This window comes from Tenrec ecaudatus, chromosome 6, assembly GCF_050624435.1.
Source record: "Tenrec ecaudatus isolate mTenEca1 chromosome 6, mTenEca1.hap1, whole genome shotgun sequence".
In the NCBI taxonomy this organism is placed as follows: Eukaryota; Metazoa; Chordata; class Mammalia; order Afrosoricida; family Tenrecidae; genus Tenrec; species Tenrec ecaudatus.
In genome coordinates, this window is record NC_134535.1 from 85178959 (window position 1) to 85198702 (window position 19744).

The 19744-nt window shown below is 49.6% G+C and overlaps 2 protein-coding genes across 17 annotated transcripts in view; both read left to right on the forward strand.

Moving 5' to 3' along the window:
- Positions 1-5351, forward strand: part of KMT2D (lysine methyltransferase 2D) — a 40458-nt gene extending 35107 nt beyond the window's left edge. For 13 of the 14 annotated variants that reach the window (XM_075551764.1, XM_075551756.1, XM_075551765.1 and 10 more), the window contains 5 exons: positions 67-197; positions 1791-2076; positions 2262-2335; positions 2426-2534; positions 2663-5351. In XM_075551764.1, coding sequence (XP_075407879.1) covers positions 67-197; positions 1791-2076; positions 2262-2335; positions 2426-2534; positions 2663-2755 — 693 coding nt within the window. In that variant the 3' untranslated portion in view covers positions 2756-5351. The other variant, XM_075551769.1, reaches the window with a different exon arrangement.
- Positions 5352-5745: 394 nt separating this feature from the next.
- On the forward strand, positions 5746-19209 carry PRKAG1 (protein kinase AMP-activated non-catalytic subunit gamma 1). 3 transcript variants are annotated; one of them, XM_075551770.1, is made up of 12 exons: positions 5746-5837; positions 9826-9874; positions 14338-14447; positions 14645-14726; positions 14824-14882; positions 15028-15073; positions 15312-15366; positions 16321-16447; positions 16551-16716; positions 16829-16866; positions 17116-17262; positions 17404-19209. In XM_075551770.1, the coding sequence occupies exons 1-12, from the start codon at positions 5829-5831 to the stop codon at positions 17509-17511; spliced, it is 996 nt and encodes a 331-aa protein (XP_075407885.1). In that variant the 5' UTR covers positions 5746-5828; the 3' UTR covers positions 17512-19209. The 3 variants fall into 3 exon arrangements, with proteins under 3 accessions (XP_075407885.1, XP_075407886.1, XP_075407887.1); XM_075551771.1 differs by lacking the exon at positions 5746-5837 and adding an exon at positions 6298-6381; XM_075551772.1 differs by lacking the exon at positions 5746-5837 and adding an exon at positions 12772-12935 and having other exon boundaries at positions 9823-9874.
- Positions 19210-19744: the final 535 nt, after the last annotated feature.

The following is a 19744-nucleotide window of genomic DNA, read 5'->3' on the forward strand; positions in this document are numbered from 1 at the left end:
ACTGGGAGCTTTGGTTCTTCCTGCCTTAAAAGTGCAGGCTGAGGTGAGCATGGCTTGTGCCCACAGCTGCCTGGGGTGGAGAGCTGTCAAAACTATTTATTCCGCTATGGGCGCCACCCCCTGATGGAGCTGCCACTCATGATCAACCCCACTGGCTGTGCCCGATCGGAGCCTAAAATCCTCACACACTACAAACGGTGAGCTTGGGGGCCGGGGCCAGGGGATGTGGGCGTTGGTAAGGCCCGGCCAACCACTGTAGGAGAGTTAGGGTACAGATCAGTTTTCCTGGAGAGACTGGGGAGTCATTCATAGGCCTCCTGCTTAAGAGGGTGCCAAGCATTATGAGGGTAGGTGTTCAGGAGGCCTGGGGTGCAGGGCAGCTTTCTCTTGGGCACCCTGGGGCTGGGTGTTGGGGAGGCTCTGGGTAGGCAGTGGTGAAATGGTATGAAACGCCTGAGGGACCCAGTTACTTCTTCCCTCTCCTCTTTTGCCTCTAGGGGTGGGGCCTATCATTTTCCCAAACCATGAGAACTAGGGTCACCTTCCCTTCCCAGGCTGAATTGCATTGGTATCACAAAAAAAATTTGAAGTATGATAGAAAAATAATAAAGCCTGACATTTGTATAGCACTTTATACTTTTTTTTTCAAAGCGTTTTCACATCCATTATCTCATTTGATCCTCACAACAACCTTATGAGGTAGGTAGGGCAGGTGGTATGACCCCCATTTTACAGCCAAGTAAACTGAGGCCCAGAAAGGTCAAGTGACTACACCAAGGTCACGCTGCTGGGCCCAGAAGCTTGCCTGCCAAAGGTGGCTCACTCACTGTTGGTCTGTGTTCCACAGGGGCGTCGCCTGGTTCCCTGGGCAGAGTCTGGCAGCAGGGCTCACTCTGAAAGGCCTCTGGGCGCTCTGAGTCTGCTGTCGAGAGCACAGGCTCCACCCTTAGGCTGCCCGAGTCCTTGATGCTCAGCAGCAGTGGTTTTCAAACTGTGGGTGTGTGTTCCAGAAAGCCCTGGAACACAGACTGAGTGGGCAGACCTCCACGCCCCCCTTTCTCTAGCCCCCTTCCTCAATTGGATTCAACCCAAGGGACTCCATTTGTGCAGAGTTCCAATTAAAATTTTGTCAAAGGAAACAACCAAACCAACCAACCAAAGACCTCGACTACAGTTTTAAAGAGTAAGAAAGAAACAAAACCCAAGCGTTTGAAAACCACTGCTCTGGGAGGGTACACGCGGGCTGGTGCCAGGCAGCAGGTACTCCCCTGCACTGAGGGACGGCGGAAGGGGCAGTCTGGAGGCAGGAAGGGCGCCACCTGTGGGTGTGAATTCACAGCCAATGCCAGCTCAAACCGGGTCCCTGTTAGGGCTTCCCGGCTGTACAGAAAGCAGGGCTGTGAACAAACTCGGCTTAAATCCCAGCCCCGGGCTGCTGGGGAAGGCTCGCCAAGGACCATGGCCTTGAGCGTGGTGTGGAAGGAGGGTGGTAAGAGGCAGGGGACCCGGGAGAGCAGGCTTGGTGTAGGGGAATTGTGCATCCCTCTTCCTTTGTGCCCACCCCCACCTGGGCTATTTGGGAACCCCCCCCACACACACACACCCCAGTAGCTAGTTGCTACCTCACCAAAGCAGAGACCCAGGTGCCTCCCTCCGTTTCCAAGGCAGCACTTCAGATGCTTGCCGGCAGCACGCACATCTAACAGGTGCGCACGTCCCAGGGAGGAGGCGAGTGGAGTGCAGCTACTCAGAAGGAGAGTAGGCTTGTCATGGACTGTGTCACCTCCCAGGCCCCACACCCTGAACAGCACCAGCATGTCCAAGGCCTACCAGAGCACCTTCACGGGCGAGAGCAGCACCCCGTACAGCAAGCAGTTCGTGCACTCCAAGTCATCCCAGTACCGGCGCCTGCGTACCGAGTGGAAGAACAACGTCTACCTGGCTCGCTCCCGGATCCAGGGCCTGGGGCTTTATGCTGCCAAGGACCTAGAGAAGCACACAATGGTCATCGAGTACATCGGCACCATCATCCGCAACGAGGTGGCCAATCGGCGGGAGAAAATCTATGAAGAGCAGGTAGGCGTTGGCAGAAGGGCCCTCGTGCGTGGGGCAGGCTTAGCCAAATAGCAAGCCACCGGATTGGGTTCAGAAATGAGAAAGCAAGACCAGTCTGCTGACCTCTGCTGAGCGGCTGGATCCCAGCCCCACTGCTGCTGCTCTCTGATCCCCTGCCCCGTCTTCTACCATCTGTTCCTCTCTAGAACCGAGGCATCTACATGTTCCGGATAAACAATGAGCACGTGATCGATGCGACCTTGACTGGAGGCCCGGCCAGGTGAGGGATGAATGCAGGAAGAAGGACTTAAGGGGCTCTGGGTGTGGCCCACCCAGGAACCCAAATCATCCCAACTCTCCCACTGACCAGGTACATTAACCATTCCTGTGCCCCTAATTGTGTGGCCGAAGTTGTGACGTTTGACAAGGAGGACAAAATCATCATCATCTCCAGCCGGCGAATCCCCAAAGGAGAGGAGGTGAGGGGAAGCATCCTGAGTGCCCCGCGCCCCCTCCGCTTCTCGGCCACCAGCCGCAGTTCAGAGCTACTCTGTCCGCTGTCCTTCTCTGGGGGCTTGACTTCGACTTTGCCCTCTTCTCTTTCCAGCTGACCTATGACTATCAGTTTGACTTTGAGGACGATCAGCACAAGATCCCCTGTCACTGTGGAGCCTGGAATTGTCGGAAATGGATGAACTAAGAAGCTTTGAGGCTACCAGGCAGGGGAGGCCCCCCACCCCCCACTTCTTCCCTGAAAGGGAGGAGGGGGAAGAGCGGTAGCAGCCAGAGCCAGGACCCAGGGCTGGGGCTGCCGGCTAACCGGAGCCCCTGGAGCAGGAGGCTGGGGCAGAGGGCCCTAGGCCAAGCCCACCCTGGGCACCAGGGACAACCCTCTTCCCCACCACCGGCCCCTCGGCTGGCATCTCTGCCCCCAGCTCCAGGAGGGGCCAGACAGAAGCAGCCACTGGGCATCTCAGGTTTGAGGGGGATACGGGCCGGGAACTACCCAGATGCGTCTGGGAGGCAGCAGGGAGGGGGAGGAGGATGTGTGGTTGGGCCTCACAGCCCTGCTGCTCCCACCGACCTCTCCGGCCCAACTCATGGCTGCAAAGAGACTTGACTAAGCTTGACAATCCCAAAGGCCGGGTCCCACGCCTGGCCCTGCCTGCCGGGTCCTGCCCCCACCTTCACCCCCCCCCTTCCCCTTCCCTCTCGATCTGTCTCTGTCTCCCTCTTCTCCTCTGTGTTTCTGTCTCTCTGTGGGTTGTGTTTCCTTGTTTTCCACTTTGACAAATGCAACATGAACGGGAAAGAGGTGCCCAACTGCCCACGAGGGCAAGCCAGGCAAGCCGGGCAAGGAGACCCCGCACCCACACCTACCTCATTTAAGTGTTGGATTTTTTGCTGTTTTGAAATGTGAGACCCTCTCCAAGCCCCCTACTGCCCCAACCCTCTCCCCCACCTCACTGCCCTCTTCTGAGTGGGTGGAAGGGCGGGTCAGAAGAGGAAGAAAAAAACAACAACAAAAAACTCATCTTTGTTTTTAATTCTGGGCATGGGGTGGTGATTGTGGTTGAGGAAGAGGAAGACTGGGGATGGCTGGCCCCTGGTTGCTCTAGGACTTCCTTCTCCTTCTGCACACGGGGGCGGGAGGGCTGTGCTAACCTAGGACCAGGTTGTCTCTCTCCCATTAATTCAGCCCCATCATGAGCCCATTTGCCCTCTAGCCCCTGGATGGGGCGGGTGGGGCCAGGGTGAGGGCTGTCCCTGAGTGGCATGCCCGTACCCAGTGAGGCAGGGTGTGGCCCGGAGCTCCCACCTTTCCCTCAGTCACCAAACTGCTGCTGGTCTGGTGGGATGGGGTGGTGACGTGGGGGCGGGGGGAGCTTAGTGTCAGCGCGGGGAGGGTGGGGGGTATTTATCTATTTATACATGGGATTGTACATAGTCTTGTGGGGCATGGGGGAGCCGGCTGGAGGTGAGAACCCTCCCCTCCCCCCACCCCCGGGGAGAGCAAATGTAAAACTACTAATTTTTGTGCTTTATATATTCTATATAAATATATCTATTTTCTTTTTACAAAACCAGTTTATAAATGGTAGGGGGGCATGGGGCGGACACATGGAGCTCCCCTTGTGGGGGGGCCCCCTCCATTACCCAACCTACCGCCCTTGTCCTTACCCCCCCCTCCCCACCCCTGGCTGTGACTGCTGTAAGGTGGGGGTATCAAGGCTGGGTGGTTCCCACCCCCTGATGTATAGTTGGACTACGTTATAACGCACAAAAGTGAGCTGGCCCCAGGGGGAGCCAGAGGGTGATGGGTCCCCTGCCCCCTCCTTCCTCCCCTTTCCGCCCAAGCTTGTGCTGCAGTTGAACCTCTTCCTGGTGGGTAGGGGTAAGCAGGGGGTGGGTGAGTGAGGCCCCACATCCCTTTCTGGTAGGGAGCCACCACAGGGATGAAGATGAAGCTTATATGCAGTTCTCTCCTAGGGGCTGTGGGCAAAGGGCATTTTGTAATTTACTCTTTTCAAGAATCAAATGTCTGGAGTGTGTAGGGTGGGCTTGGTGGCAGTGGATGGGCAGGCCTGCTGGAGGGAGGGCACGGTCAGTCGCTGTTGTGATTTTAGGTTTGTTTTTGTTTTGTTTTTTGAATTTGGGGGGTTGTGGATTGATGGGGGTAGGGAGGATTTTTTGTTTTGTTTTGTTTAAGCTGCTTCCTCAACTGTTTCAAGCTGCAAATGTTTAAGAGAGTAACACCCACCCACCCACCTCCCCCTCACACACACAGGAACCACCGTCATTAAATCAGACAGTGGGGAGACTGGGCTGTTGCCCCCAAAGCCACAGCCATTGGATGTCCCTTTTCCAAGCGCTAAAAGTCTGGCCTACAGGAAGGGTGAGCCTGACTCTTCTCCTGAGTCAGGCTCTGGTTGGGGCTTGGGCCCTGGGATTGGGAAAAGGGAACGGGGCCGACTTTGTAAGCATATGCTAGGTATCCGATAGTCCTGTAGATTTTAGTGAAGAAACCTTATACAGTTTTTAATTTTTATATAAACTTTAACTCAGACCCAAGCTACAAGGTTGGAATTTTGGTTGTTGATTTTTTTTTTAAGTACCCCGCCTGTATAATTGCATCAGAATTCTACCACCCCCACTACCCCACCCCCGTGTTTGTATTTTGGGTTGGTTTACACTTGCACATACTCAATCTTCAGTTTTCCCTTTTACAGTCTTCTCCCCTCACCTCCAGGACCCTCCCCCTTTTTAAAAAATAAATCGCTGACCAGTGTGAATCCCGTGAAGACTTTATTTTGTGTTGTGTGTATCCTGTACAGCAAGGTTTGTCCTTCGTAACAACGGATGAAATGATTCCCTTTTTTAAAGCGCCCTTTCCCTTCCACCCCCAGCGCCCCTGTCCTTTGGCATGTTTTGTATCAGCGATCATTCTGAAATGTACATAATTTATGTTGCGAGAGGCAAAGGGCAAGTTTTGGATTTTGCTTCTTCCAAGTTTGTTTTTAAACGACAAATAAAAAAAGAACATTTTAAATACAAGCGACTCCGTCCGATCGTCCTCGCCGCCGGCCAGGCCCTGTGGGTCCGCGAGGATCCCGGGAGGGCGGTTCCCCAGGCGCGGCCGCCGCCGGAAGGGCGGGTTCCCGCCTTGCGCCGCTTCCTGGCGGCCGGCGTCGCGCGGCGGAAGTGGCCGCGTGGGGCGGGGCCTGCGCGGAGCCCGCTTCCTCGAGCGCAAAGTCTGGCCGGCGCCTCTCGCGATGGAGACGGTGAGGAACGCGGAAGGGCGTTGGGGGGCGCCATGGCGTCCGAGCCCCCCGTTAGGGCCCTGGCAGGGGCTGGCCCTGATGCGAAGGAAAGGACCCGAAGCCCGGCGGCCGCCCTGCCCCTTGGCGCGTCTGCCAGGCGCATCCTCTAGGACTGGGCCGCGCCGGTGCCTTCTGTCCGCCAGGGCGGACCGGGACTCCGGCTTCCCGCCGGCACCAGGACCCACTCACGCCCCGGCAAACCCCGGGCCCCCTTTCCTGAGCACCTCCGACGTTCCCGGGGTCGCCCTTGGAGAGTTGGGCCGTGGTCCCTCTCTCCGGGTTCCGGTGGAGGGGGGCGGGTTGCACGGACTCCGCCTGCAGGTATCACCTGGGCCCCCTGTTGTCCGACTGTGATCCCTGCAGTCCCTGGCAAGAGGGACACCTGGACAGCTTTTACCCTGCCCCGTGTCCAGCGAGGTCACATTCCTTGCCCAAGACCGAGAAGAGGTGCTTCCCGGAAAGAGGGACAAGTTCGAGTCGTGGCCGTCTTTGCGGTTCTGAGCAGGCACGTTCGTAGAACTCCTTGGCACGTTGGTATTGACAAATTGGGGCAGGCCCCTGGCGCCCGCTCAGGTGCCACTGGAGCCCTGCAACTCCGAAACCCTAGCCGGGCAGTGTTACAGCCCAGTGTTTTCTCGCGGCCTGTCACTTTTCCAGTCTTCGTTTTATCCCCTGCTACAGTAGCTGTGTAAGGGCTCCAGGGTCACCTTTCTGTGAATCGGTTGGTGTACAAAGTAATCCCTTTGCCACAGGCACCTTGGCCTGCGTGCAGAGAGGTGGGTGCCCTTCCGGTTGTAAAGAAGAAAAGTGAGCCCAGCGTGCTAAGATGATTTGCAGTGGGTCATCCAGGCAGCAAGTCAGTTCCTGCAGATGAGCGGGATTCTGAGCCAGAAGAAAGGGCCTAATGCTATGACATGCGGTAGCTTTTAACATTTCTTACTTTCAGATCGTCTATGTTTAAAAAGCGTTTGTAAGTTTTCTAGTTTAGAGCTCAAACATGTCATGCACGGACTTAGGTGTAAGGAAGAGAAAGAAAGCCCCAGCTTTGAAACCGCTCAGTCTGTATCCAGTGGGGGTGAGGGCAAGCTAGCTGCAGTCACTGTGTAAGGCAGGCTGAAAAGTGCTCCCATCAATGGAGAAGAGGCAAGGAGCTGTGGGAGCAGGGACCTGGGCTGAGAGCAGTGAAAGCAAGGGCATAGAAAGTGGGAGAGATAGGAAGTAATTGGAGGGTGGCAACATCAAGCTTTTGATTTGGGTCACTCAAAGGGAGAAAGTGAGCAAAGGTCAGGTTGGAGACATTACAAACCATGTTACATTTGACCTTTGTTTTGTAAGAATGGGAACCTAAGGAGGGTTCTGAGCAAGGAAGTACTTGAGTGTTCTTAACAGCTTGTTGGCTTCTTGTTAATTGTATCATGCTGCTTCCCAAAAGTGTAGTGAGTTTCTTGTTGGGAGATGAAAGCCCCCTCCACACCTGAGATGCTTTAGTGAGAGAACTTGGTGACAGCACAAAGGAGTAGAGAGATTTGGGGAAGGGAGACCGCTTTACCGACTCTTGCCAAGTGAGAGGTTTACAAAAGCCTGAGTGAAGTCTGTCAAGGAGAATGAGGGACTTGAGGGAGCCATGCAGACAGGTCAGCATAGTTTACCACTGTTAAGGAGAATGAAGGAATGGAAGTGACAATTCTGGACTCCCAGGAACATGCCAGTGCAATAAATAAAGAAGGGAGCCAAAGCCTGAGTAGTAGGAAAGGCAGATTTTACTGTTTTGTTTTTAAATCATTTTATTGGGGGCTCGCTAAACTCATCACAAGCCATCCATCCATTATGGCAAGCACTTTTTTACATTTGTTTCCCTCATCATTCTCAAAACATTTGCTTTTTCAGTTGAACAGGGAACAAAATGTCTATATGAACAAAATAATTCCATGCAGTATGTATGTATCATATGGTGGGTGCAGCAAGTTCTGCGGAAGTAGCTGTTGTAGAAACCAAGATAGACACTTCCAGAAGAAAGGGAATGGACTGTGGAGTTTGCCAAGGGAGGGGAGGATAAAGCACTGGGCCGTATGGCTGCTGGGTATTCATGGGGTGTTGTGGAAGATGACCCACAGGAGAGAGAAGGGAAATCAAGGAGCTGTTAGGGGTTCGATTAGTGCCTGTGGAATACAAAGTTAATGACCTGGGAATGTGAACTGCCACCTACCTGAGTTAGTATTTTAAAAGACAAAAAGCTGTTCCTGTGTCCTTGTGAAACCTTATGCCATATGTGTATCTTTACTGTGAACAGCCTTCTCTCCCACTTCAGAGTGACACGGCTGTTCCAAAAGCCTTGCCAAAATACCAGTCCCAGCTACCAGACATTATAGCTTAGTGTGGAGAGAGGTGACTGTTCCCCTGCCCCCACCCCGCCCATTAGGAGAGAGAGGGACTTTTAGGACTGTCTTGCCAACTTCACCTTGTTTGTCAAGTTAAGGCCTCTGATTGCATGTGAATGCAAAGGCTCTGGAAGTGAAATGTGGTTTAAAGTTACTTTGGGGATTCACTGTGTTTTTTATGCAAATAATGCACCATTCCAGAAATTAAAAAAAAAAACACCCTGACTTTGATAAGCATGTTATTGCCAGTTTTTAAAAAGCGTGTTGCTGACCCCCATTTCTATTTCTGATCACATGAAAACTTCCCTTAAGGTAGGTACTGATATTTTATATTAACTTGAAATGTATGCCAAAAGTGTTTACCAGTAGATAAACTGTTGAACTAATGTGCTCTAATTAGCAACTTAAATTAATAGAAACAAATGCACAATTCAAATTTTCCGATTATGGAGACTGCCAACTTCTTGACCATGTCTGTACCTTTTATTATATGATTATGGCCAGAAGTACCATTTTTGGAATACATAGATGCATAGGAAATTACAGAAAACTAACAGAATGATATGCTTTGCCTATAATATGGGAGACCGAGTGAATAGTACATACATGGGCGTGTTATGCCAGAACTATTTTACATAATTTCATTAGTTCCATGTGCCTGGTTTATGTGGGTGCATGCACCTGGTGTGCAGGAACTCTTAATTCAAGTGGATGAAAATTGTCGTGATCCCGTCTGGCTTCCTAGATAACAATGACATTTCCAAATGTTTCACTTGAGGGAGCACAAGAGATGCTTCTAAATGTTTGTCTGTGTTCAGAGTGCTCTTGGGCGAAGAAGCTTAGAAAACCGGCAACTCCTGGGCTATAGCAGCCTTTGACTCCCAAGGGTGCTGAGGGGACGGACCTCTGGTTGCGTAACATTTATGCTCTTCCTGCAGCCCTCCGTCAAACTTTTTACTGTTGACTGACAGCCATCTGCCAGCATCCGCCCACCTGTACCTCAGTGGTAAGGAGAAGGGGCCTGCTGGCAAGTTCCATTCCCATAACCATCTCATGAGTGGGAGACGAACGCCGTGTTGACTCTATTTTTTCCCTTTAAAAATTACTATGTATCATATAGTGCAGTCACGTCAGGCAGAATTGTGCCATTGCTATTGCCATCGATGTCTAAAAGCTTCCCTGTTTTAATCTGGTCGGCCTGTGAAATCTTCTGGGGTCAACCCTAAACCAGATTTTCTAGTCTCAGCTTTTCAGACCTGCTGCTTCATCAGAAAGGCAACATAGCATGCCCCAAAAGTTAAGGCAAATCTGTGTTTACATCCGTAACTTCACCCCTTCCCAGCCATGCGACCTGGGGCAGCTTGCTGAATGTCAACTTGAACCGACCTCCATTTCCTAAATCTGAAAATATGTACTTCAGGGTTGTCTTGAAGATGAAATACAGTCAGTGTGTAAAGGGTCCTGTAGTGCTATGGAGGAACTCATCACTACACCAGCCCAGCCCCTAATGTTGCCAGGCTACGGTGGTAGAACAAGGTTAAAGTGAGTCTATGTTTCTCTTGTCTCTTCAGGTCCCTTCTTCAGACAGCTCCCTAGCTTTGGAGAGTGAGCATCCTCCAGGTAAGTTTGTTGAAGAAACAAGACTGGCGATGAAACCCATGGCCACACCTAACTTGTCCTCAGCAGTACTTCCACATTTGTAGTCAAACAATACACACATGCATACACTGCCACTGAGCGAGTCTGACTCACAGTGACCCTGCAGGACAGGGTAAAACTGTCCCTATGGGCTTCTGAGACTATGTGTGTTTATGAGAGTAGTAGGAAGCCTCCTCTTTTGAACTGCTGACTTTGCGCTTAGCAGCCCAATGGGTAACCCGCTATGCAGCCAGGACTCCACATCTGTCTTAGGGATTAAAAAAAATGCTGTCAAGTCATCTCCAACTCATGGCAGCTCATGTGTGTGCCAGCGTGGGACTGTGCTCCAGAGGGTTTCCAACAACTGGTTTTGTAGAAGTCAATCTCTAGGCTGTGTTTCTTTTGAAACCCCCACGTGTAGACTTGAACCTCTAGCCTTTCAGTTAGCAGCAGCTAAACACATTAACTGCTAGTAGTACTCAGGATAACTCCTTGGGAAAGATGAAAGCTGGGCCAGATAGTATGACAAACCATACAAATTAAGTCACTTTTTGACAGGATCACTTGGGTAAATCTTGGCCTGGCAGGGCGATTAAAGTTACCCTCAATTAACTAAAAGACGGGAGGGGAACTTCTGAAGTACAGGAAAAACTTCCATTGGCTGCTCCGGTTTGGCTGACCAGGTTTTAGAAGGCCCTGGTGGTATCAAGCACTCACTCAAGCCACTAAAGGTACATCACAAATGATAGCAAGGCCTTGAGAGCCCTTAGGACCAATCTAGAAATGGAGCCCCGAAGCTCTAAAAGCCGGGGCCCGGAGAAGGCAGTTCTGAGAGGAAGGCTAAAAGTAGACCATCTAGAGAGCTGCGAGTCCTGTCGGCATATCTGGAAAGGGGCACGCCTCAGGAGCACACCTAGGTCTTCCTGGGGCCTGCTACGTTATCAGGAGTACTTTTTCTCCCGGGGATGGAAATACAGACTGAGATGAGCGTCAAGAGGAATGATAGCATAGGAGATGTTTGAACATATTAAGGTTCTAAGAGTTCTGTACAGAATTAAAGATGTTTCCACTTTGATTTTGTAGGTTTCTGAAAAAGTTCATCTTAATTCTGAATTGCCTGGGTGACACTTCCTAATGGAGCACTGCCATCTAATGATCGGTGCTGACATTTATGTCCTCTGAGTACTTGACTGTGGTTTCCTATAGCTAGCTCTCTTGTACTGTCTGAAAGGAGACAGTCCCTATCCAGGCCAGTTATGCAGGAAAGCACCTAGATGTGCCAGATCTGATTTTCAAAAGGAACTAGGACTTGTTAGGTTAAAACATCTAGATTTTTTCAAATTTGACACCTGATTTAAATTATTTATAAAATAAACACACCGGAGAAAACCAAGTCAACTATATTTCTGGGACTTTAGCCTAAATGACAGTATATAAATATAATGTATTTCGAGTGTCTAAAGACATGTTCTTGAGAGTCTGAGAGTTCTCAAGTGTGAAAAACAATGGTGGGCTTCTAGTTAGAGATTGGGGGATTAAATACACACACCTGCATCTACTCCTTCGCAGAAAGCATTAAAACCACCATAAGGTGTAAGTAAACAAGGATAGAGAGAACAAGAGAAGAGATGATAGCAATTGGAAAGCAGACAGAAGAATGGCAAATATCTTAGCAGAAAAACTGCTGGAAAAAAAACCTGAATTCTAAATTAGCACTAGGGAAAGCCAAAGGGCATTGAAGGTCTAAGAAGCAGTCAAGATTCCTTATGCCATATGCTGCAACTGGACAACTCCCCCTCCACACTTTGGCGAAGACTGAAGGTCTAGAGAGGAGTTCTGGCTCCGTGGAGGGCTGAGGTACTGGACTAAAAATAGGGGCATGGAGCCCTCTTCCAGTCAGCCTCCAGAACACTGTCAGAAAAGACTTCACCCTCCAAACAGGAAATTATCTCATCCTTCGGTCCAGAATCCAACCAGCTCAATGGGAAAGTCCTAAAAACCCAAGTACTGAAAGTTCCCCACCTAAATGACTCGCCGTCAATAATTCCTCATTCACATGTAATGATCTTTAAAGCCTCTCCTCTGAAAAAATTCTTGAAATCCTCTTAAACCAGGGGTTCCCGGACACCTGAGGACAGCCTCAGAAAAAGAAGGTATGCCAAAAGAAACAAACAGAAAAAAGCAGCGAGGGGGAAGGGTCACAGAGTGGAAGACAGCTCACAAGTTCGCACTATCTCAGGAGCCTGAGATAAAAGGATGCGTTTGCAGCATGACACATACACATATATAAAGTAATTCCTGGAAAACCCCAAAGGAGCCCTTAGAAGTTAAAAGTACCATGGCAAAGAAAATGAAACCCAGAAAGATGTGTAAGTCAAGAAGCCTAGAAGAAAACAATTCAAAAGCACAGAGATAGACAATAGGAGAGAAAAGATACTTAGCCAAATATCAAATACAGAATCTGAAAACAGATTCTGTCTGGGAGGCCCAGTGTCTGAAGATTAGGTGGTGATAGCAAGGGAAGAATGGAAACAGGGAAGGCAGTAATTTAAGAACATTGCCTAGAAATTACAGAAGTTAGTTTCCCCTTGAGGACCCCCTGGATATCAGCACCGTGCCATGTATGAAATTGACCCATCGTGAGATTATACAACACAGAAAAAGAGAAGACCCTACAAGTTTCCAGAGAGAATAAGTTCAACGCCATGGACGCTTAGCTCTGCCAGAAACTAAGGATGCTTTCAGCATTCTACAGGATAATAAAATCCAATCTAGAATTCTATGTCTAGCCAAATTATAAATCAAGCATGAGGGTAGAATAAAAATGTCTGCAGGCTACCAGGTGTCCAAAAACTTAACTCCCGTGCACCCTTTCTCAGGAAGCTACTGGAGACTGCTCTAGTAAGTCGAGAAAGATGAAAGCATGGGATACAGGGAACAGGAGCACCAGCACAGGAGAGACGGGAGAGGAGGCCCCTGGGTGGTGATGAAGGAAGAGCCCAGGATGACCGCACACGGGACAAAGCAGCCCAGACTTGAGCAGGTCAGAAGGCTCCGGGAGAGACTTCATTGCGTAGTTTAAATTGATAGAATGCCTGTGATGCTTCTGAACTTCTTGAGAGAGTTAGACACTTGGTAAAGAGTTTAAGGCTTGAATTAGCTCTATGTGCTTTACATGTAAAAATAAGAAAACAAAAGGACAAGACGGTGATGAACTCGAGGGGAAACAGGAGCAGGGCAGAGGGGAGGTTACTGTTGGGCTTAGTTCTGAGTTAATAGTCAAAATAATTTTCAATGCTGACGATTATGATGTAACTGCTGGCAGGATGGGAGATGCATGTTCAAGAAGGGCGTATACTTATAGGAAAGAGAAGTGAAGATTGTCATCTTCCCTGGTAGTAAGGTAATAGAGCTTACCTCCAAATGAAAGGAATTAAACAGTAGTGATAGAAACATGGACACAGAAATGTATCAACATGCTCAGATCATTTGGGGGGGGGCGAAGTCAAATAGGGAGGTAGTTGGCAAGAATTGCTGTTTTTTTAAACAAATTTGTAGAACTATTTGACTTCGTTAAACTGCTCATCTACCTTTGGTAAAACGAAAAATGGAGAAGGAAAAAAAAGATGTAAGAAGTTATAGCAGATCTGGGTTTGGGTCTTGGTTCTGTCACCAATGGTCTGACCTTGAGAAGTTTATTTAAACTCTTCTGAACCTGTTTTCTTATCTGGCAAAATGGAAACAATATTTACCTTACAGATTTGATAGAATTAAATAATGTCGAGCACATTCAAGCCATTATTTGGGAGAGCTGCTGCTCCAGTTTAGAGCAAGCCATTAAAATGAGAGGAATAGAAAGGTAAGCCTAAGCCAGAAACTCCCATCTGGCTAGGCTCGGGGCATGAATGGCAAGTTCCAGGGTGGCCCACACCACGTGACTTTCAGGGACTTTAGGGCTAGGTTGATTGAGTACTGGGTTCCAGCTTATTTGATCCGAAACAACCTGGCGTGGACCATACCTTTAACATCTGAAGATCTTGGAAGAATGTTATGAAGGTTACTTATTTTTCCATCTTTATCCTTGGGAAGAGAACAAGTGAAAATGTGCTAACTACCTCGAGGAAAGGAGAACGGGCTTAAGATGAGAAAACCGCTTGTAGACGAGGACAGAATAATGAGGACTCCTGAGACTTTCCCTTTCAGTCAGCCGTCTTTGGCCAAAAGTGCCAGTAGACATCAACTCACCCAGAGACAGGATTGTGGGGTGAAATGGCTTCTGAGGACGTTTTCCTGGTTTTGTGGAACCAATAAGAATAAAACATACAATAGGGTACCTCATTTTTAAAGTCATGCTCTGAGCGTTTTAGAAGCTACACTTGTTTTCTGCCTCTTTTGAATGGCATTGTTGCAAGGAAGGAAGCTACTAACTCTCCCACCCTATGCAGAGACCCCAGAGTCCAACAACAGCGTGTACACTTCCTTCATGAAGTCTCATCGCTGCTATGACCTGATCCCTACAAGCTCCAAATTGGTTGTATTTGATACTTCCCTGCAGGTGGGTTACCTCCTCCCTTCCCTTGTCCCCTCTTTGAAGCCTCTGGTTCCACACTTCCCGTCCTAGCTCATCCCGGGGATACTATTCTTGTCCTGTGGGGCTAGTCTCGTGTTTTCCCCGATAGACCCAACCCCTGTGCTTCTCAAAGTCCTTCCCCTGTGAATTTCTCTTTGTGATTATTACTCTTTTGGCTACAGGTGAAGAAAGCTTTCTTTGCCTTAGTGACTAATGGTGTACGAGCTGCCCCTTTGTGGGACAGTAAGAAGCAAAGTTTTGTGGGTAAGCAAATGTTTCTGGAAAAGAGTATTTTTGGACATGTGCCTGGGTTGGAAGAGAAGCTTAGGCCAGTGCTGAAGTCTCTTGTCTTGGCCTCTAGGCATGCTGACTATCACCGATTTCATCAACATTCTGCACCGCTACTATAAATCAGCCTTGGTAAGGAGCCCTAGGCCAACAATCAAAACCCTTTGCCCTCCCCAGAGTCCTTCATTCTTATTTTCTTTCCTCCAAGCAAGCCTAAGAAGCAAATGAAACCAAAACTGGAAGATCAGGTCTCAAACTCTGTTACTTCCACTTCCAGGTGCAGATCTATGAGCTAGAAGAACACAAGATAGAAACGTGGAGAGGTGTGTAGTAGATTGAGGGTTGTCAAAGGATAAAGCAGCAGAGATTGTGCAGAAGGAGGGAGGGCTCCCTGAAAGACAAGGTAGCTCAAGGGAAATATGCCCCATCCTGTTGTCGCCCCCCTCCTGCTCGATCCCCCAAACACCCAGACACCACCCCCACAGTCAGGAAAGTGATCTGTGAGAGCTGGTTCTCCATGGCGGTATTTTGCGTGTGAAAAATCATTCCTTTTCCCCTCAGAGGTGTACCTACAGGACTCCTTTAAACCACTTGTCTGCATTTCTCCTAATGCCAGGTGAGTTCCAGCGATTGCCTATTTGTCCAGAAGGGGAGCCCCGGACCATGGGCATAGTTAAGCCTACTCCCTGCCCTCGAGTCAGAGCCTGCTCATAGTAACCGAACTGGACAGGGTAGAACTGCCCCTATGGGTTCCTGACACTTTAAAACTTTATGGGAGTAGAAAGCCTTGTCTTTCTCCCGCAGAGAGAGGCTGGTGGTTTCAAACTGATAACCTTGTGGCTAGCAGCCCAACGTGTAACCCACTGTACCAGACCTCCTTTAGCTAAAGCCTTAGACCAGCGGTTCTCAACCTGTGAGTTGCGACCCCTTTGAGAGTCAAACGACCCTTTCACAGGGGTCACCTAAGACCATCGGAAACCACATATTTCTGATGATCTTAGGAACAGAGACAACGCTCCTCTATCCGTCCCCAGGCGGGTCTGCCCACATTCTAGTACCCTGCGGGAAGACTGTTACCCATGCTATACCATGCTTCAAGACAGAATTTCATTTATTTTCCATTAGAAATAAATATTTCACAGTATTTATATTACATTGTTTTTGTGATGAATCACCATGCTTTAATTATGTTCCATTTGTAACAGTGAAAATACATCCTGCATATCAGAGATTTACATTATGTTTCATAATAATAGCAAAATTATAGTTAATGAAGTAGTAACAAAGATAATTTCACAGTTGGGGGGTCACTATCACATGAGAAACTGTATGAAAGGGTCGCAGCATTAGGAAAGTTGAGAACCACTGCATTAGACACTCAAAAATCTAAGGAAAGGTGCAAAAGAGAGAAAAGACACTCTGCCCAAATACACACTCACTCTGTAGGTCTAGTGTAAACACTGCCTCCGTGCATACACACACCATTTTTCCTTTTATAAGCTCACTCATTTAATTTCCTTCAGCCCCAGCACTATGGAACTGATGATCATTGTTTCCCACCTTCCACCAGCTTATTTGATGCTGTCTCTTCATTAATTCGGAACAAGATCCATAGGCTGCCAGTCATTGACCCGGAATCAGGCAACACACTGTACATCCTCACCCACAAACGCATCCTCAAGTTCCTCAAGTTGTTTGTAAGTGCTTCTCAGCCCAGTTCTTACTTATACACAGAGTTGGAAGGGTCTGTGAGGGTGGTGTGGGGGGCCTTGGAATTCAAGCTGATGGCTCTTTCCCCAGATCACCGAGTTTCCCAAGCCAGAGTTCATGTCTAAGTCTCTGGAAGAGCTGCAGATCGGCACCTATGCCAACATTGCCATGGTCCGCACGACCACCCCTGTCTATGTGGCTCTGGGCATCTTTGTGCAGCACCGAGTGTCTGCCCTGCCAGTGGTGGATGAGAAGGGTGAGCAATGGCTGGGCCAAGGGCGCTCCCCCAGCACCTCTGCTGGCAGAGGGACTCTGGGCAGGGGAGCCTCGGATGCTAGATCCTTACTGAGCCACCTCTGTCCCCCTAGGGCGTGTGGTGGACATCTACTCCAAGTTTGATGTTATCGTGAGTGACTGGAGGGTTTGGGATGTATGGAAAGGGGGCTGGGGGAATGGGGTGTTGAATTATGTTAGGAGAAGGGAGTCTGACTTGAGAGCTTCCAAGCTTTCAAATCCTGTTTGAAAAGGAATTGCTGAACTGGGTGTGGCTTGAGGGGATGGGTGACAAGTGCCGTAAATCCCTCTGGTGAGGTTGGGTGGGCTGAAGTTTGGGACTGGCCCCCTTCCCGGTAAGCGCCTTCCTCTTTCTACCCAGAATCTGGCAGCCGAGAAGACCTACAACAACCTAGATGTGTCTGTGACCAAAGCCCTGCAACATCGGTCGCATTATTTTGAGGGAGTCCTCAAGTGCTACCGTCACGAGACTCTGGAGACCATCATCAACAGGCTGGTGGAAGCAGAGGTAGGAGGTCCGAGACATGATAGAAGCAGGGGTGGAGTGGTGAGGGGAACGGGTTGGTGGGCTGGGGAGGGAGGATGAGTGGCCAACCCCAACTGAGGCTTGTACTGAGTACCTCCTTCCGCTCTCGTTGCTCTGGGCCAGGTTCACCGACTTGTGGTGGTGGATGAGAATGACGTGGTCAAGGGAATTGTATCTCTGTCCGACATCCTGCAGGCCCTTGTGCTCACAGGCGGAGAGAAGAAGCCCTGAGCTGGGGGAGAGGATCAGGCAGCACTCACTGCCTCGAGCAGCTCTGGGAAGGCGATGACACCTTGGGAGAATCGTGACGGTCCCCTGCCCTCAGGAGTGCAGGGAGGTGGAAGAGGAAGGAGTAGTAGTAGTTGTCTAGCCGTCCTTACCTTCACACACATGCTTGAGAACATTGTAGTCCAGCCCTTGCCCTCTTAGACCTAGCTCCCTTTCTGGGTCAGCGGTGGGCTCTGTGCCTGCCCTCAGGCAGATTCTGATCTCTAAGAGATCCCTAGACTTCACCCTGCCTGTGCCTCCTTCCTACCCCAAACTCCGCCCTAGGATAATAGCACAACAGCCTGCATAGAGATATTTTTATTCATCCTGTTTCATGCTGTTTGGGGGAGGCCGAGTCCGGTTAGTGACGCTTCTTCCCATAATGGGAGTGGAGAGGACCGCAGCGAGGAACGCCTCTGAGCTTCTGAGCTGTTTTTCATTGGAAGCAGGCAGGTGGGGGTTATGTGGAGGATGCGGTAGTTAGCTGAAGTTAATTGCTTTTCACAGCAAATCTAATTAAAGTGACAGCACCCTCTTCGTGGTATTGCAGTGTTTGATGTTTGCAGTTGATGGACACTACTGCTCCAGCCTTCTGCTTTCCTGTGACTCCTGTGACTGGTGAATAGCAACAAGCACACCACCTGTGTGTCAGTAAAACGTGTGCTGTGCTCCAGGCACCTTTCCAAGTGCTTTGCTTTACATCAATTAATTTATTGAACCCTTAGAATGATGAGAGGTACTATTGCTATTCCAGTTTTGGAGACTTTAAAAACAAGCACAGAGAGGTTAAGTAACTTGCCCAAGGTCACACAGCTAGTAAAAAGTAGAGTTGCAGTTTGAACCCTGACAGTCTGGTTCCAAATCCCATGCTCTTTACCACTACTCTAGATTGCCTTCCATAGCTGATATTTCCTGCAGCCCCCTGCTTGCAATCTCACTTTCCCCTCTGCTGGGATCAGAGCTGGAAGCCCATGAGAGTGTTAGGCTGTCGTAGTAGACAGGGGGGGTTTTCCTCCAGCCAGAGGCCCACCACAACCGTCAGCTCTCTACATGTAGGAGCTCGGCTGTGTTTGTGTTCCTCTGGGCCGTTGTTGTCTTTGAAGGTCTTGCCTTTCTTCCAAGGTGAAAATAGCTGGAGGAAGGAGGGGGAACATCAGGACCATGGTGACCCTGTTTTACCCAGTTTGGATTGAATTGTGACCCTCCAAAATTTGTATCAGTGTGCTAGGCCATGATTCTCAGTGTTAATGTTGTTTATCCTCCATTTTGTGACTAGATGCAATCTATGTGTTGTTAGCCCCAAGCTCTACGAAGTTGATGAGGCCAGACACAATCTATAGGATTAGGTAGTATCTAGAGTCCATCTCTTGAAATACAAAGAGAACAGGTGAGCAGAGATCAAAGGAACCTGCTGCTATCAAGAGAAAAGACCCAGAAGCAGAGAAGGCCTTTTGGCCCTGGGATCTCAGCATTGGGAACCTCCGACACACATGGAGAATCTCCAAGGATTGACAGGCCCACAGGAGGTGAAAAGAGACAAGGAGCTTCCCCCAGAGTCAACAGAGAGAGAGACCCTTCTTCCAGAGCTGGCAGTCTGAATGTGGACTTGTAGCCTCCAAAACAGTGAGAGTAAATTTGTTTGAAAAAGCCATCCAGTGTGGTATTTCTGTGGGAGCAGCACTAGAAAACTAAGACCTTTCCCCTGTGCTGGCACTGTGTGGACCAGTACTACAGGCAGCACTGGATACCATGAGTCTGAGCTAGTTGCTCAGTATCCACTCATCTCTGCCATGCGGTTATGATAACAATTTCCCATCCAGGGCCAAGAGCCGCATCACAGGAACTCCTTGTCCCTGTCCCCACCATGCCTAACTAAGCCCTCTGAGCCCCTCGTCCGACCACGCTGGTGCCCCCACCAGACTTCCCGATGGAGCACTAGGAAAAGCAGCAAGACCTGCTAGCTCGGCTTTCCGTGCTGGATCATAGAGATGCACTGTGGGTTCTTCACACGCCTCACTGCACATTCCCAAACTTGGGGGAGGGAAGCTTCCAAGTAATTAGAATCGGAGTATGTTTATGTTATGTGTGGGTGGGTGCATGGTGGAAAGGACAGATGGCTCCATGCCACATTCCAGAAGGAGGGTTTGTCTAGGGAGGTGGCAAGGCCTTCAAAAGCCCTAGCACTCTGCTGGGACTT